The sequence below is a fragment of the Epinephelus lanceolatus genome, chromosome 10, assembly GCF_041903045.1.
Source record: "Epinephelus lanceolatus isolate andai-2023 chromosome 10, ASM4190304v1, whole genome shotgun sequence".
In the NCBI taxonomy this organism is placed as follows: Eukaryota; Metazoa; Chordata; class Actinopteri; order Perciformes; family Serranidae; genus Epinephelus; species Epinephelus lanceolatus.
Window position 1 is genome coordinate 12,182,433 of NC_135743.1, and position 18,517 is coordinate 12,200,949.

At 42.5% G+C, this 18,517-nt stretch overlaps 2 protein-coding genes across 5 annotated transcripts in view; one reads left to right on the plus strand and one right to left on the minus strand.

Annotated features, from left to right (window-relative positions):
* Nucleotides 1-330: 330 nt before the first annotated feature.
* On the plus strand, nt 331-18,441 carry l3mbtl1b (L3MBTL histone methyl-lysine binding protein 1b). 4 transcript variants are annotated; one of them, XM_033640542.2, is made up of 22 exons: nt 331-631; nt 2,103-2,237; nt 3,253-3,448; nt 3,562-3,775; nt 3,867-3,996; nt 4,200-4,251; nt 5,528-5,622; nt 5,753-5,857; nt 5,958-6,093; nt 6,174-6,265; nt 6,461-6,612; nt 7,790-7,893; nt 8,225-8,310; nt 8,397-8,507; nt 8,591-8,705; nt 8,966-9,065; nt 12,344-12,538; nt 12,677-12,778; nt 12,871-12,935; nt 13,020-13,192; nt 13,483-13,545; nt 17,006-18,441. In XM_033640542.2, the coding sequence occupies exons 2-22, from the start codon at nt 2,127-2,129 to the stop codon at nt 17,132-17,134; spliced, it is 2,526 nt and encodes an 841-aa protein (XP_033496433.1). In that variant the 5' UTR covers nt 331-631; nt 2,103-2,126; the 3' UTR covers nt 17,135-18,441. The 4 variants fall into 4 exon arrangements, with proteins under 4 accessions (XP_033496433.1, XP_033496434.2, XP_078027656.1 ...); XM_078171530.1 differs by lacking the exon at nt 331-631 and adding an exon at nt 651-1,128; XM_033640543.2 differs by lacking the exon at nt 331-631 and having other exon boundaries at nt 650-2,237; nt 7,790-7,866.
* msh5 (mutS homolog 5) overlaps nt 14,386-18,517 on the minus strand; it is a 35,893-nt gene continuing 31,761 nt past the window's right edge. Inside the window, exon 26 of the mRNA XM_078171207.1 lies at nt 14,386-14,523. The gene's annotated coding sequence lies outside the window, so the exon portion shown is untranslated. The remainder of the gene's footprint in view (nt 14,524-18,517) is intronic.

Below are 18,517 nucleotides of genomic sequence, written 5' to 3' on the forward strand. Positions count from 1 at the left end.
GTGTGTTTCATTAAGCTAAACTCAAATGTGCATTCATCCTGTACGACTTTATGTGCTGGATACGCACCAGCCGACATGACTGTGGATGTGTTTTAACGGACAAACCGGTCCAGATTGTTGTGTTGCATCGTATTTGGGTCCTTTTAGGTTAATAAAATGCCACTTAGAGGCCTGTGTGTTTAATCCTACTGTTAGCACCGGCGTTAACAAACTGATTATCGCTCGTGCTCGGGTTGCATGTACATATTTAAGCCATTTGGCAACTGAGGATGTTTTTTAACTGAAAGGGGGACAGGCAGTTTGACCAGAGGGGAACCAACCGCTCCTCAACGGTTATGGAAGACACTGCGGTCTCTGCGCTCCATTGAAATACACTCAGTCGTACTTCTTTATGTGAATACTTCTGTGGCTGTTGCGAGCAAACCGTGGATACGAGCACCGGTCCATCGGTAGTGCTCGTTATATCGGTGCCGAACTGAGTTTTTGGGCGTGTTGTGAGAGTAAACAGGCCCGGTATTGACCACCGATAGTAAACTGAACTTTTCCGAGACCCAAAGTTGTCAGGCAGCGCATCTTGCACGCATGCGCATCCTCCTATCCAGCTCTAAATAAGAGTTAAAACAGAAACGAGGTGAGTTCCACATTTTTTTAAACAATACGGGCGTTAATACTCATTTATTGCCGCTAACAGTGGCGAAATTTGAAAAAGCGGCCTTCGTTTCGCTTATTGGCGTTAGTTCACATTATTTCCACTCTGATTTAAAACGGCGAGAATAAATCGTTTTTTTCAAGTTTCTATTGAAGAAATTAATCAAGCAACAATGTTGAAGCTCGTAACAGTGGCGCGGTGTTATTGCGACTGTGTGTGCTGTTGTGCGAAATGTTGACGTTTCGCGAAATGCGTTTTCCTATTGTTATTAACCGGGAAACTTATTTATTACAGATTGTCCTTAGCTGGCTGCATCCAGTCACAATGCTATGGCTAGCCGTCTAGCAACCCCCAGTGCAGTTGAACGGAGCGGAGCTAGCTGGCTGTTAGCTTCGTGTCAGCGCTAGCTAGCAACCTGGGCTGACATTCCGTGACAAGGGGAAAGTGAAGAAAATAACTCGAGTGGCGGAAAACACAAAGTCAGGAAATTATACAGCAAGCGTTTGCTTTTGTTCGACGCGTAGCGGCTTTGCATGATTTGTTTAAATGGGTAACTTGAGTAATTTACATAGTTTAAACGTGTTGGTGGCCTCTTCCTATGCTCCGCCATTTTGTATAAGACGAATGCTAATCATGGGCGCTCCTACATTCACTTTATTTATGGCTAGAATAAAACTGAGGCATCAAGTGCAAACTCAAACTTAATCAAGATCCATCAGCTCGGGCTGTTGTCTACTTTTCGCATGCTTATGAGCACAATGCAAACAGAAAATATCACCTTAATTCAGTGTTGAACATGCGTCAAGACTAAAACGTTATATCGTAATATTAGTCGCCTTGAAACGCTTTTAAGTTTGGCCAGTCAGTGCAGAAAACAGTGTTCTCTTTAAAACGGATAACCAAATCACCCTCTCACTTGTTCATAACCAGGCAAACAGTCGGTTTTAGGAGATACTGTTAAAACAAGGAAAAGATGAACTTGTGTGGTTAACTTCAAGTTGAGACATCTTTCCTCATGTTTGTCAATGGTCCTGGTGAAGGTTCACTCTAATGGGGCCATTTGTGCACATATTCCCCTGTTAGTTGGCCAGCAAAACAATATTATTATTGACTGTTTGGTCTGAAATCGAAGTGCATGGTGTATCCTGCAAGCCAGCACACAGTCGCCATCCAGCGGTGATGTCCGGCAATGCTGTTTACAAGTGCAGGTAGAAACTGCATTTGACGTTTGGGAGCACTTTGTAGGTAAAGCCATGCAGGGGGCTGCTTCGCTGGGATTATCACACACAGTCAGCACAGTAGACGGAGAACAACGCCATAATATGAGACAAAGATGTGGACTGAACCTTCTTTAATCAACCTTTGTTACATTTTGAACATCTGTAATGTTGTTGTGTCAGTTTTCATCATGTGGCAGTGTCTTTGGTATTTGTTTTATATTTCATCTTTGCAGGTTGGGGATATCAGAGGAGTGGGAATGACCGACACTCCGCCCAGCGATGGCCCCTCTCAGGGAGCTGAGTTTGATATGATGGGTGCTCTGGACTGGAAGGACGGTATTGCCACGCTGCCGGGTAGTGACATCAGGGTATGGGAGTAATGTTGGTGTAAAAGTCTGTGGTCAGACACAAATTTGGAGGAGCAGGGTTTCACGTTGTTGCACAGGGTATACCCATGGGTGGATTATGAGACAGTGGGCCCCTGGACACAGATATCCAAAAGGCCCCACCACATCTCCTACTTAGGAACGAGACACACAGACTTTGTGGTTTCTCTTTGTGCCTTGAGGTAATGTGGGGTTTCTTTGAGGCAGCTTTGAGTCTTTTGGAGATTATCTAGTGTCTCTCCAAGACAAATTTAGGTCAGATCTGGTCTTTTTGTTTCTCGATGTATTCATTTTGTCCCTGCCTGTGGTTGTTGTGTGTGTCCTTTTGGTTGTTTTGTGTCTTAATGAGGTAATTTTGTGTTTCTTTGAGGTAATTTTGCATCTGTTTGAGGTTATTTTGTGTCTTTTTGGTTATTTTGTGCCTTCTTGTAGTTGTTTTGTGTCTCTATGATGTCATTTTGTGTCTCCTTGTAGTCACTCTGTGTCTCTTTGAGGTAATTCTGTGTCTCTATGGTAATTATGAGTCTTTTCTGGTTGTTTAGTTTCTCTTTGTATTCATTTTGTGCCTCATTTTGGGATAATTTTGAGTCTCTTTGAGGCAATGTCGTGTTTTTTGGAGCCAGTTATGTGTCTCCTTGTGGTTGGTTTCTGTGCTTATAGTCATTTTGTGTCTCTTTGAGGTCACTTTGTGCCTATTTGAGATAATTTTGTGTCTCCTTGTGGTTGCTTTGTGTCAGTATGTTAAGTGACATGCAGGTAAAGGCCAGGGGGGTCCTGACACTTTGGGCTCCTGGGCCTTTGCCTGGTTGCACATTTAGTAATCCATCCATGGGTATATGATATATTTATTCAGTGTGAATATTATGTAGGTTGTCCTTAATGAAGTACCTTCATCAGTAGACACCATGATCAGGATTAGGGCGATGTACCAGCTCAATAATTTCCTGGCAGAAACCCTGATGAACATACCAGTTTCTACCTTGCTTGTGTTTTACAGTTCCGCATGACAGAGTTTGGGACTCTTGAGATTGTCACAGACCTAGAGGTCAAAGGGCAGAAGACAGAGCCTAAGCCTGAGACCTTGGACCCAGCACAGTCTCACACTCCTACACCTCCACCAGAGGGCCAATCACAGACTGGCACAGCCACAACTCCAGCCACTCAGAGTCAGCCTGGATCGTCTCAAGTTAAATGTATGACAGCACATGTTGAATCCTCACAGTGCTGTTATTGTAAAGCAATGCAGTGTTGACTTTTTGATGCTCTACTTGTCAGTTTCAGACCTTCTTTCTGCTTTGTCCTCCAGCTCCTGGTCCTGTGCTTCTGTCTTTAGAGGAGGGCCCCAGTATGGAGGGCCCGAGTGTGGAGGTTGGTCCCAGTGTTGAAGTTGGCTCCAGCGCAGACATGGGCCCAAATGGGGAGCTGTCAAGGTGCCGAGCCTGCGGTAGTCGTGTTGCCCGCGATGCCCTCCTTCAGGGCAAATTCTGTAGCTCAGTTTGTGCCCAGCCCTCCAGCGGCAGGTGAAATCACACGTCCAGTATCGTTAAACACCTCTGTGTCCTTCAGATCATTTTGCAGTTTCACCTGGAGCCAAATTTTTATTTTCTACAGATCATCTCCAGGGGAAGCAAGGGAGAGTCAAGCAGTTGAGGGTGAGAGGCTGGGGAAACGTGTGCGCAAAAAGAGGAAGATCTATATGGATTCTGGTGATGAAGAGGAAGACAACCAAGAGGAACCAGAGGTGAGGAGCATACCCTCATACTTCATTTCCCTTTCTGCAGTTTCTGTAATAAGTGAAGTTTTGCAACAAAGCATTTAATGAAAATTTTCTATTCTTATAATTACTCTCCTCAACGTTAAGCCAAGAAACCACACAAGATAGGTGGCGGGAATAAAGCTGATAATTCAGATTATTGACACATTTTTTTATTTCACCTTTTGTAGGAGAAGGCCAAGACCACCAAAGGCAGGAGAGGTGCCAAAATTGCCAAACTGGGTATGTTAGACTGCTGCCACTGTAGAATGGGGATAAGGATAGAGGTGTTCTCTTGTCTCACAGGGTTTTAAAAGCCCATAACAGGCATTAAAGGTCCAGTATGAAGGATTTAGTGGCATCTAGCAGTGAGGTTGCAGAACTCAAACCTCTCTTGTGACCCAAAAGTGTTGGAGAACTACAGTGGCTGACATAAAAACACAAATGGTCCTTTCTAGAGCCAGTATTTGGTTCATCTGTGGAAGAGGACCCACTCATTATGTAGGTATAAACGGGTCATTCTAAGGTAAAAAAAAAAAACACAACAATTTGTAGTTTTAGGTGATTATATACTCATGAAAACATAGTTATATATTATATACCATTTCTGCTAGTAGATGCCCTTAAATCCTACGCACTAAACCTCAAAATGACTGACATGGTCAACTAAAATCAAGGCCTTTAATGGGTATCAAATACAATTCAAGATACATTTTATGTCCCTAACTTCAGTTTTGTAAGTCGTAAAATTGCTGGAGCGAAATGATGTGCTGTTGCCTTAGTGAGAAACCAACCGTCTTACAGATTGTCGTCTCATCTATCAACTTTTATTTTCAAATCTTTAGTGCATTTAGTATTGAAACTTCTTAAAATATCTTAACTCTAACTTATAAAGTGTACAGGCACCCTGGAAGTGTGACACAGGACAGGCATGGATGACAGCTTATATTAATTTGATACCGATCTATCAATAGTAAGATCATGTTTCCAGGTGTTAGTCATGTTTTTCATTGACATACAGAGTGATAGATTAAAAAACTTTTTTTTTTTTTTTTTTTGCAGGTCCTTAAATAGTCATTAAATAGTTTTAAATTTGAATTTGTGAAGTCTTGTTTGCCACAATTTTAATTTTAATGTATCTAATCTATCTTGAATTAATCCTTTATTTATTTATTCATTTTGTCAAAATGAGTCAAGCTTTTCTGTGTAAAAGTTCACATTTCTGATGTTACAAATCTTTAAACCCACCGGTAAACGTAATACTTTATACTCATACTTATTTGATGACAAAATGTAGATTTACCCCACTCACTCTAATAACCATATTCCTACTTAAAATCCACATCTGCAAGAAAAATATGACGTGTCCAAACAATTTAGTCTTAAATTAAAAAGTAAACTGAACTGATCTGAATTAAAAATATTTCAAACTTGCATCTGTATGTTTGTCATGAATGTGATGGAAGTCCTCATGCACTAACTTCAGTACATCATACTTGTGTTTCTGACTGACTCTCAGTGACAGCACCAGCCAATAAGAAACGCGCGTGGAGCTGGCCTTCTTACTTGGAAGAGGAGAGAGCCATCGCTGCTCCTGTGAAACTATTCAAGGAGGTACATTTTCCCCACATACACACTGGCCAGTTTTAGTGTCGATATATTTAAGTATCACCAGATGGTTTTGCTTTTTTGGTGTCAGATGAACCAAATCATGACCGAGCTGTGATGTACATTTGTCCTGCAGCACCAGTCGTTTCCTCAAAGCAGGAACAGTTTTAAGGTTGGAATGAAGCTGGAGGGGCTGGACCCGTCTCATCCGTCTCTGTTCTGTGTTCTCACGGTCGCAGAGGTGCGTGCACTTATAGTCGTTTGTAACCTTGGTTTAGCATATGACCACATCCATATTAATCCCTGTTTATTTAACAATTTGACTGTTCATCGCCTCTCAGATCCAAGGCTATAGGATTAGGCTCCACTTCGATGGTTACCCAGAATGCTACGACTTCTGGGCCAACGCCGACTCATGGGATATAAAACCAGCTGGCTGGTGTGAGAAGAACGGGCATAAGTTATTGTTGCCTAAAGGTAGTCACACACACACACACAAACTTAAAAATGTATGAAATATTTTACAAACAGCTTTACTGAGCAGGTTTGTCTTGTAGGTTGTAAGGACGGAGAGTTTAATTGGAGCATGTATGTGAAGAATTGTAGGGGTCAGCTGGCCCCAAAACACCTTTTCAAGAGCCTCAACACAGTGAGTATGAAGCACACAGTAATATTCCTATTATTACCTTTATTTAAACAGGGAAGGCAACTGAGAGCAAGGACACCCTTATTACAGTACATAGAAAACAATACAAGCACACAAAAATTACAGTATAAATCAACAAGTTATTAAATTGAGGTTTTATGTGAGCTAAACGTGTATGTTTTTGTTTTTTTATTCCAGTCTGTGACTCCGTCTGGATTCAGAGCAGGGATGAAGCTGGAGGCAGTGGACAGGAAGAACCCATCGTTGATCTGCGTAGCAACTATTGCTGCTGTCGTCGACAACCGGCTGCTCATTCATTTTGACAACTGGGATGACACGTATGATTATTGGTAAGAGCCTGATTTAAGGAGCACGTCCATCTGTCCTCTTAACATGTTTTTAAAATTGAAACCCCTCCAATCAGAGGTACAAGTAACTAGTAGCTCCTTGTTCTCTAAAAAAAGGATCACCTAAAGAAAAACAACATCACTTTAAGTGTCAGCATCAGACAACCCTTTCTGATTTGAAACTGAAGCTGTTATATCTCCTTCTTCAAAGCCGGCAGACTCTGTTGACAGAAACAGTAATTTTACCTCACATTACGTGGAAGTTGCTTGTCTACCTGCTGTCTCGATCGTTTAGTTTGTTGGTTATTGTGTGACTTTCTGAACCGAACTAACGTGGTGTCCACAGCAGTGTGTAGGTTTATATGTAGCAGCCACATTGTACATTAACCTTCATCTGGACATGTGAGAAATGTTTTCAGAAGAGCCTGGGAACATAGCATTTTGAGGGTATAACGTACATACTTCAACCATATTTAATTTTTCAGATCTGAATACATTAGGAGCACTACTGGGAACTGTATTGGTGTGCTTTTGCTATGGAGAATGTGGAAATGAACATGAGGTGGATTGGAAATTGGACATAAAGTCTGGAAAAGTTGGACATGCATAACTAGAGTTTATGCACCTGGAACACATTTGAAAAAGTCTAAAATTGTGCTGAAGTCATTGTCATGGTTACTGACATCCAATTCAGCATAAACATATATTAGAATTAATTTATTCTCAGAAAATGACTTTTAGACAAAATGTAGTTTTATAACTGTGACTCGCTGTCATCTAATGTGCAGCACTACTAAAACTGGACCATGTAACCACAGGCTTACCGATTTGCTACCAAGATGTCAATGGACTAGTTTTTAAAAGTGTGAATATGACCCCCAAAAAGTTGAGTGCCAGATAAGAAACTGGCATATCATAACTCTCCATTGAGTCTGGCAAATCACCTGGAAACTCTATGGAAACATCTGTCTTTAAAGTATTTTTTCTAGCTATTATGGCTAATGTTACTGCAACCTGAGTGCTAACAAAGTGGCTCATTGTCACATTATTTTAGGTGCATTAACTGAAAACTGTTGTTTCAAGATAGTGCAAATTGTGTCCTTGTCTCTCATGACAAAAACTGGCATTTGAGACATCCCTTAATACGTGCTTGTTCACCTAGTAGCTGTTTCTTATCAAGGTGTGACGCTAGCAGTCCATACATCCATCCTGTGGGATACTGTGAAGAGGCTGAGCTAACTCTGACCACTCCAGCTGGTAAGACACAGACCAAGACACACGTGGGTCAGTATAAACTCTTTTAATATACCGTAGGGAATGCAGAATCTAACATTACTAGAGTAAATACTAATCCATATCTAGATTCTGCTGACAAAGCTTATAATGTGATTCTTTGCTTGCGTGATTGATGTATTTTGCTGTAGAAAGTTTACTACTTTTATTACATATTTCTGGTGTTAACAATTTTAAAGTAAATATACTGAAGCTAGTTTACATTAATGGTGAAATGCATGTCACTGTCAGTTCCTGTGGATGTTCAGATTGTCACCAGTGTTTGATCTACAGGTCACGTGTTACATAACTGAATCTAACGGATCTAATTCCCTCTCCTTAGAATATAAACAACCCAAGAGTTTCTCATGGGAGAAGTATTTGGAAGAGACGGGCACACAGGCTGCTCCTGCTCGGGCTTTTAAACCGGTACAACTCATACACATAGATTTATAATATGTACAAGCGTAGTCAAGATGTAGTCATGTGATTGTTGGTCTGCTCTGTGTTTGCAGCGACCTCCACATGGCTTCCAGATTGGGATGAAAGTGGAAGCTGTGGATAAGAGGAACCCCATGCTCATCCGTGTTGCAACCATAGCAGACACAGAGGACCACCGACTAAAGGTACAACAGGTCTCCTCATCTGGGCGTGTTTCACTTGGTGAGCTCTGTCTAATTTGCTTTAACGGCCCTCTCTTCTCATCTAGATTCATTTTGATGGCTGGAGTTCGGAGTATGACTACTGGGTGGAGACAGACTGCCCTGATCTGCACCCTGTAGGCTGGTGTCAGAAGACTGGACACCCACTACAATATCCCAACGGTGAGACACACTCTTCCTGTCTGTCAGGCCTGATATTCAGAGAGGTCAGTCGAGGTTTCTGAGGAGAAGAATCCAAAATTGTAATTTCAACAGATGAGTCAGCACAGTGTGTTTGCTTTCATTTCACTTCTGGAGGAACCTATAATGAATTAAAAATGGAAATGGTCTTGCAGTTGTTTGCTTAGTTTTATGAACATTGCTCTGTGTGTGTGTGTGTGTGTGTGTGTGTGTGTGTGTGTGTGTGTGTGTGTGTGTTTTAGGCTCCAGTGATTTAGTGACTGCCCCGGGCCAAGGATGTCCTACCCCAGGATGCAACGGGGTTGGCCACATTAGAGGACCTCGCTATGGGACCCACTACACGTTAGTAGCACAAACTCAGTCTCTTTTCTTGTTCTTGTTTCTCTCTTTCCTATTGTTTCTCAGTCTTAATGTCGTGTGGCACACATATGGTTGTTTTCTAAATCACTTACTCCTCAGTTGAAGCATCAAGACTCCAGTATTATTAATCAAAAATCGGTCGAAATGAGCTTTCGATTTCTATATTCAAAATCAAAAGTAGGATCGGAGCCTCCCCCATAGCGGCGGTGTAGCTTACTGGTAGCCTGCAGAAGCACTTTTCCAGACACTGTGGCTACAGCCGGAGTCGGGGATGACGGAGAAATAACAGAACAGGAAAACCCTTTTTCTTCCACATTTTACTTTCCCAACAACAAACACGTGATTATCAGAAAAACTACAGTTTGTCAGCTACACTAGAGAAGTGACAGCGAATCAAGGATGTGATGTCTTTTGCTGCATTCCATTTACCTTGGAAGTTAGTGGTCGGAGCTGGGAATGATGTCACACCCGAGTTGGCTGCATTCCAGTACAAGAAGTCTGAAAATCATTATTTCACAGTGGGGCTTGCTCTAGCCAGGATAGGAGCGCAAAGCATTATGCTGTATTTTTACACATAGAAACACTGTTGCGACATTTCCACAGATAGAAGTTGGACAGTACTGTGTGTGTGACTTATTTACTGAGAGACAATAAGAAAGAAAGAAACAGCTTTCACTACTGTTGATGTGCGGAGAACCCATCTTGGGTTTTGAGGGCGGGTTAGTGAGGTTCTTTCGACTTTCTGAGTCGGAAATCCAACCACAGGGGGCATTCCAGTTGATATTTCCGACTGGGAACTTGGAAACTCTGACTCAGTTTAAATGGAACGTACCATTTTTGCAGGCGAGGAAACTCAAAATGTTGTTGTAAAGAAGCCTTTGGCCATCTCTTGGCTACTCATTTTGTTCCCACTTGACAGTGATAGATAGACAGACAGACAGACAGACAGATAGATGCAACTTTATTGATCCCGAAGGAAATTTAACAGTGAAGCGATTTGTTCGCTTCTCTTTCATTGCTGAGTGCCTTGCATTTCTGCAGGAGCGCCCCGAAAACACCTCGAATTGAAAAAACTTGAGCTCAGAGCAGAAAAAGTGCTGGACCAGCTGCGTACTTCCCATGATTCTTCCTCTGTTTGAGGTTCTCATATACCCACATGGACCTAAGTTTCCCTGTGTCCAACAAGAACCGCCTCCCCCCCTCAGAGTGAAAGCAGGTGTCCTCTGTCCATTTTTATGCTGAAAGATACAGATGTGTGATTTTAACATTACTTACAGCAAAATAACATTTATGCTATGGCTGTTCGGTGGTTATCTTCAAATAAAGAAGGCATCTTCAACAATAAAGGCAGTGCGGTGCGCGTTTTGAAAACCTCAAGACTCGCTCTCTCTGATCAGGACCTTAGTAGGTAGGGCTGGGTGGTATGACAAAATTTTCATATCACGGTTTTAAGAAAAAATCATATCGGTTTCACGGTATTTCATGGTATTTTGCTCAGGTTCGGTCAACTTGACATGCTGCTGTGTTGTGCTATGGCCTATTCAAGTGCCGGAATTTGTTATTTACCTGACAACGCCTGAACACAACACACGCTCCGCTCCATTCATTTTGGCTCCACTGACTGTGCATGGAAGCGACACGTAGAGAAGCCAGTGGGGTTGTTTACCGTTTGCTGAGCCGAGAGGCTGCATGAAATGTTAAAGCATTTTCCACCTAAGTTATTACATATATTTGAGTTATCTACAAGTTTACTGTACTGTTTGTCATCTACTCGCTTTCAAATGTCCGCCACAGACATTTACACAATGTCACGGATAAACATGGGTAAATGCATGAAAAAAAATCATCACATATCACCTCTGACAATGGTTTATTCATTTAAAAACACATGGTGCTCGTTTAGCACACTATTTCATGTAGTTTTTATCTGCTGGAGGGTCGCGTGGGGGAGCGTAGCGCGACAAAAATAGAAGAGCCGCGTAAAATAGAGAGTTGTCGCGCGACAGACGGGGGTTGTCGAGCCGCTCCCGTTGCCGGTGGAGCCGCTGTAATTGATTAACAGGGGGCGAGCTGCTGCGGGACTCGTGCTGCAGATGTGCCGCGCTGCTGATGTGCCCGGTGGAGCCCGGCCTTAACTGTCTCGGACTCGGGACGGGTTGTCTTCGGTCAGGAAAATGCGGTCCGAGCCGTGCTCGAGTGTGCTCACCTGTGTGTGTGCGCTTTGTCTGTGTGTGTGTGTGTGTGTGTGTGTGTGTGTGGGTGTGTGCGCATCGAGGCGAAACTCCGCCGTGTGCGATACAGAGGGCAGAGGAGAATTGTAAACGGCGGTGCGCCACTGCTAGTTGCATATAGGGGAAACACTGCTCTTTTTGGTATGAGTTCTTCTGGGTCATCGTGTACAGTTGCTTTGCTTTCAGGACTCTCTCCGGCAGCCATTCTCGCCTCTAAACTTTTCTATGCTCTCATTCTCACCCGCTCAAGCGTGCCTGTGGTGTACAGCGGTGAAATGGGTCCCCGCTGAAACACTTTGCTGCTGCGCACGTTCCGGACGTTGTTTGGGCGATTCACCGGTATGGCGGTATATGAAAAATTCATATCATAACGAAAATAAATACCGGTTTTCGGTGCAAACCGGTATACAGCCCAGCCCTATTAGTAGGCGGTTATATCAAACTTGATACCATGTAGCATCTGTGTTTAAAGAAGTCATAAAACTGGGCATAAAACGAATGATATGTTGATCTTTATGAATCAAGACTTGATGGTTTAACAATGGCACACCTGTCAGTGCTGGAAAAAAAATTTAAATGGAAAATTGAATCAAATCGTCACCCAAAAAAGAATCTTAGGCTTTGGTGTAATACTTCTTAGTATCCCTTCCATCAGTACATTCTAGCCTAAATTCTGGGCAAATTTCTGTTTATGAAAACCACACTCTAAATTATTCTGATTTCGTCAGTGTTGCTGTATCACTGTGCTCAAACAGCACATCAGTGTGGGCACTGTGTATGTAATGTGCACAGGAGAAGAAGAAAGAATCTTAATGTTCTTAAATTTCATTTATCCTTGTGTGGGCTGCCTGCAGTGTAAATGTGTTGCTTGTGAGTGTGGGGGGGAGTTTTGAGCCTTTAAGGTGATTTTTAGCTGTTTTCTCTTCCTTTTCATTGTAACCTGTTACATCGCAGAGCATCAGAAGTGAACATTTTGGCAGTTTTGTTTTAGGCCTGGGTAAAGGTGCCGTGTCTTTTGTGTGTGTGCAGTCAGGTGAGTTGTCCCTACTCGGAGATGAATCTGAACAAGGAGGGCTTGCTGCCAGACCGCCTCAGCGGAGAACGACCCCTCGCCCTCAGTGGACCTCATCCACGTGGCCGACGCCCGGACCCTCACGTGAACACTACAACACAGACATCCTCGATGCTGGACCAGCCAGACGGAGCGGAAGACTCCCAGAACAGGTTTGTGCATTTAGCTCCACAAAAACAGCACAAACACACTTTAAAAGCTACTTAAACTCCCGAGAGAACTCCTCTCAGTGTTTCACATGCAAGTCCATCCAGTGGTCTGTACCTGAGAGCAGTTATCTGTGTTGCTAGGAAACCAGTGACAGTGGAAGCTGAGCGTGTAGGACGTAATGCTCAGCCTGAGCCAGCAGGTGGAGCCAGTGAGCAGAGCCACAATGGAACAAGGCCTAAACGGTACAGTCTTGAAATCATCTCACCAAGCTCTGCCGCATGCAGAAAGTGTTCCCCTGTGTTGGAGAGTGACTCTAACTTCTGTGTTTCTGCAGGACGGCTCCAGTCCCCAAATACCTGAAAATGCACTACGTTAAAGAGGAGATTGGCGACAGTAAAGGTGCGTGTGACTGTGTGTAAAATTAAACATGGTAAAGCGTCAAAACCTCACTCCCACTGACTTCTGCCCTCCCTCTGTCCTCAGCCTCTCCAGACGCCATCTCTCTCCAGCAGGCCCTCCACGAGTCTGTGTTTTCCCCCGGCATCTCCGCCTCTCCCCCCCACCGGGTGGCTCTCTGCTGGGACAAACACTGCCAGCTGCTGCCCGAGGTTCTGGGGCTGACTGCCAAGAGAGTGGCCACTTGGAGCGCCGAGGAGGTCAGACATGCTCACACACTCGCACTGCGCTGACACATGAAAAGCAGACATGCTCCTCCTTCACTCATCTGACATGAAGGCGTCTAGTTGTTCTGGGGAAACCGCAACTGTGCATGAATATTCAAGGAGAGCTTTTCTGGTTCTGAGTCGGTGCTCTCTTTCGGCCTGTTGGTTCAGTAAAGGCCTACGAAGCACTTTGATTAGTGGATAAACGTATTGATTGAAACATCTTGTGTTTGACGGACTGTCTGTAGATTTTTACTTAAAGTTATTTCTCTTTTTTTAATCAGGTGGCCTCTTTTGTCAAAGGACTCCCAGGATGTAAAGAACATGCTGCTACATTTAAAACTGAGGTAGGTGCTTCATTGCTATTTAGGACCTCAACTTACTGATGAACTCGCCAAGACTTACGATAAGCTGATGATTACCATATTTAATGATTGATAGATTATTTTTTAATGCTTGATTGATCTTTGCTCAAACATTTAAAAAAAAGAGCCAAATATCCTCAAGTTGCTTTTTTTGTCAGTCAACAAGTCAGTAGTGTTGTGCCATAATGTCTACTAAGCCCCCAGTTTGCATAGAAAATACACTGAACAAAAATTCAAACACAACACTTTTGTTTTTGCTCCTGTTTTTTTTTTTTACAAGATTAAGTTAAAGATCTAAGAATTTGTATGCACCCAACAGATGTATTTCTCTCGAAATTTGGTCCCATATTTGTTAAAATCTGTAAGTGAGCACTTTTCCAAGATAATCATCCACCTGACAGGTGTGGCTGATCAAGATGCTGATTAAAACAACTCCACATATTGGTCACATACTCCAAAGAATCAGCCAGTATCTGGTGTGACACCACTTGCCTAATGCAGTGTACAGGAGCCATCCATGGTGTTAAATGTGTGTAGGTTGCTAATTTGTCCTGTAGGGGTCACTGTATCATCATGGGTGTCTGCCAATATACAGTGGTGATCAAAATTAGAGAACATTGTGTGAACACTTTTACAAAATAACCAAGGCACTTCAACAAAAAAACCTTTATTTTGTCGAAAACACAATGATCCAAAGTAAAGAACAGCAATGTCTGTAGCAGAGAGAAAGATTACAACTAAACTTTCTGAAGGTTACAACAGCCAGCGGTTAGTAGGAAGTGTACAGGCCCTTGCTTTGGATGACATCAGCACATCTGCAGCCACAGGACATCACTACTCTCTCACTCTGCCCAGTGCAAACCAGTTGTTGCATCAGCTGCCCAGGTGGCTGGTTTCAGACAATCCTGCAGGTGAAGACACTGGATGTGGAGGTCCTGAGATAGTGTGGGTACACATGATCTGCAGATAAGGAGGCCAATATAATGTTCTGCCAAATTCAGGGAAACAGCATTGGGGATGGCTTATGGTAGTGAAATGAAAATTCAGTGAACATGGATAATCTTGGAAAAGGAGAAGTGCTCACTAACACAGACTTCAACAAATGTGGGAACAAAATTTGAGACATTTATCTATTAAGTGCATTTTAAAAAAAGTCTTAGATCTTTAAAACTGTGAAACATGGAAGCAAAAACAAAAGTGCTCTTTTAATTTTTGTTCTGTGTATACATGAAAAAGCTCTTTTTTTGTGTAGTGGATGGATGGCAAAACTTCAAAACCAATACATGAAACATACACACAGGTGGCAGCAATACATTTGCACTGACTTAATCACTTCAGTGTTTATGTATTGGTGCCATGTGTGTGTAGTCTGCCTGACATGAAGCACGCAGAAAAAAGGCCCGACCACAGTGTGAATACTTTTTAGGTGCCTCATGTGTGTGTTTGCTCTGCAGCTCTGCTTAATTCCACGCAGTTTCTTGCATTTTCATAACATTTGCATACATTTTCATGATAAGACATTTAGATTTTTGTTTGAGACCTTTGATTCATATCCACAGTTAATGCTGTCAATTGATTTACATGTTGAAAGATATGTAATTCTTAGGAGATATAATGTACAAAATTTAAACCTCATTCAAATATATTAACTGTAAATAATGATCGCATGTACAGTTAGAGTTACACACTAATGTTTATTAAAGCCCAAGGAGTGCAGAAGACTCAGAGCACAGAGCAATCACACACATTTTCATCAGGCAATGCAATATATTTTTGCTGAGAGTTTAATTAAACTGTTTTATGGAAAGAGGACAGGCACAGTTAGAGACGAGCTGGTGAACAGAGTGGAGCGTTTGGCAGCTAAAGAGACACATATTCTCTCAGGAGTTGGTAGAGACAAAACAGAGCTAAAAGGAAAGTGAATATTGGATTTATATTGCTCAAGTGACCAGAAACGTGACTCCAAATGAATAATAACGATGCTCCGTAACTGCTGGATGTGTGAATAAGCAACCGTTTGCTAACAAGATGTCTCTGCTGTTTCATGATGGATCAGCTTCAAAGCTTAAAAGAGTCAGAATCTGAGTGAGGGCCCTGAAACATTAAGCTGACTGAGCGTCTGTCGCCCCATTTTTTAGCCGTGTGTTCCACTAGTTGGCTCTTGTCGGCTGTTCTTCAGTCGATTCAGCATTTTGAATCAGGGCTGGAGATGGCAGAACCAGTCAGTGAATGAAATTAAGGGGGATTTATACTTGTGCAGCAGACCTTACGCATGTTGCCTACGCTGTTTTGAGCATTTATACTTGTGCGGTGGTGTGTCTGTGTCACTCTGCAGTTACACCTCCAAAACACTAGGCTGCAGCAGAGATTCTGTGAACACACCCAAAACACACTTTAAACGGCTTCACTATAACTCGCAGCGTTCACAGACAAAACACTTGTCTTTATCTGGACACATTTTCCCCACAAATACAACATGCTTAAGTTAGCCTATGGCATTTTACATTGTATAAATTAGCCGAGCGGCTAGCATACTTTTCCCCTACTCATATGAAGCCAGGGACAACAGCAGCATTTAACAAAGATAACGTTACAAAATTCGTCTCCATTACAACTCACAAGGTTCACCGACAAAACAACTGTCTTATACTTAACACGTTTTCCAAACAAATACAACATGATTAGCACAAGCCTATGGCCTTTTACATTGTATAAATTAGCCTAGCGACGAGCAGAGATTCCCTCTACTCATATGAAGCCAGGATAAATCACACACAAGATTTAAAATGCTATTTTTGTGGAGGCTTTATTGTCTTCACAATTTATTGTTTCTTATCTGTGAAATTAAAGTAAATAAAAGCTTTGTTTCCATTGAGGGAAACGGTTTCAGCTTACCAAAATAGACAGGAAGTCTGCATCACCGCAATGTGTAGTTACATTTCTGGGGAGGTGCATGTCAGGCTATGGCTATGGTCTTAGGAATGGCATCGATTTGACCCAGAAGTATAAATCCCACATTACTCTGACTGGCTGCTAAACTCACTGCAGAAGAAGAGAAACAAAAGTGAGGAGAGCAAACATATGGCTAAACTTTAAAGGGCATGAGATCGAAACATGTTATAGTAAGATTGTTTTTTCTTAGCCATTGAGCTCTTTAGCTGAAACAGTTTGTAATTGTGTTATTGTTCACAAGCGCACGGTAAATATCATTTGTTCTTTCAACACTAGCGTCTTGTATCTGTCCTGTCAGTTTTCTGGATTTCCTTTTTTTGAATGGCTGTATGCCTCACAGTGTGTTCAACTGCAATTTTTTGGCCAAGACACAGGCGACAGGACAGTCTGTTTAATCACCACTAGTTCTTTGATGTCAGTTTGGTGTTCAAAGTCCTCTAGTCTGTAGACCACAGTGATATGGAGCAAAACATTTTCCTTCTCTTTGTAGCAAATCGATGGCGAGGCCTTTCTGCTGCTCACCCAAGCGGACATCGTCAAGATCCTGTCCATCAAGCTAGGACCTGCCCTGAAGATTTACAACTCCATCCTCATGTTGAAGAACGCAGACGAAGAGTAAGACCGGACTCTCAGGAGGAATCGCTCCCTCTTCACTGGTTTCATCAACACTCAGCTAAAGACATTTTGATAAAATCAGCCAGAACAGTTTTCATGTGTCGAGCTCTGCAACAGTGCAGCTACACGAAACAAGTGGAAGCCATCATCTCTACAAACGTCCATCCCTCCCCCCTCTCCCTCTCCCTCCTCTCTCTCTCCCTCCTCTCTCCATGATGGACAGTACAGATCACCCTGAGGGAGAGTTTTACATGAGGATTCCTTGACTTATATCGTGTTTGTTTACCGAATCATTTAAAAAAAAAAAGAACTACAGGCACCTTCAATGCTTCTTAATATTGTACAGATTATGGATTGGATCTAGTGTCATGATTCTGTTGCGTTTCCTGTTTTATTTGAACTGTAATGGTGCTTGAGCTCAGAGCAGATGGAACAAGAGCGTTTGTGCTTTGTTGCATTTTACCAGGCAACAGATACTTTTTTTTTAAGCTGCAAAATACAATCGTGAGGTGGCGAGAGGTTTTTAAAAATGTGAAACCCAGTGGAGCAGAAGCACTATGTAGTTCAGCCTGTAGATGGCGCGAGTGGGCCGCTCCACAGGCCCGAAGGCAAAGGAGTTTGATTAAATTGGAGTTGGCTGGAGCTTAGATTGAATGGGGGATGGTAAAGACTTTGTGTGTGTGTTTGTGTGTGCAAATGTGACTAAGAGTGTTTGAGAAATGAGGGTGCAATTTCCCACCAGCCTGCGTGTGTTTTCCTTTTCTGGTCAGAGGATTGTTTCGTGACGAGCAGGGCTAAGGGCTAAATGTTAAATCAAGGAAACGTGCAGTCTTTTAAGGTGGAACAAGACAACGAAACAGCTCTGTTCTTCTCTCTCTGCTTTCTCGTTTGGAACGGCACATGGATATGAATGTTTAAAACAACAGCTTTTAGTTGTTTTGTTGATATCTTTTGTTTGGTTTAAAATAACCTGTCATTCATAATGTAAATAATATACAGCTACAACAGGACTGTCCTCCCTCCCTCCCTAACAGAGTTTACTCCTGCTTGGTTATGCAAAGGCTTGACATCTGTCCACAGGGAAGGACATTGTGACAGTGGACTGGAAACTACGAGCCTCAATTCATACAAAGATTTTGAGAAAAAAAAAAGAGGAAGCGAAACATTGTCAGTGTCTGTGTAAATGCAAACTGCTTTTATTTATGTATTCTAATTTAAAGGGGAATGGTACGCTGTTTTTGGCTCCGAGGCAAGCTGCGGCTGTTTGATGGAAAATGTGTGAATGGGTGAAAATAAATGAGATGCACACTGTCTGCCGTCCTCATTTAACCTCAGTCATCACACACACACACACACACATGCACAGATAATCTGTAACTGCGGTCTT

Excerpts from the sequence above, each read along its gene's own strand:
- l3mbtl1b (XM_078171529.1), top strand. The coding sequence starts at position 1,983 with ATGTGGACTGAACCTTCTTTAATCAACCTTTGTTACATTTTGAACATC. Across the intron at positions 12,539-12,676 it reads GCGGAAGACTCCCAGAACAG|GAAACCAGTGACAGTGGAAG; the intron begins GTTTGTGCATTT and ends CTGTGTTGCTAG. Across the intron at positions 12,779-12,870 it reads AATGGAACAAGGCCTAAACG|GACGGCTCCAGTCCCCAAAT; the intron begins GTACAGTCTTGA and ends GTGTTTCTGCAG.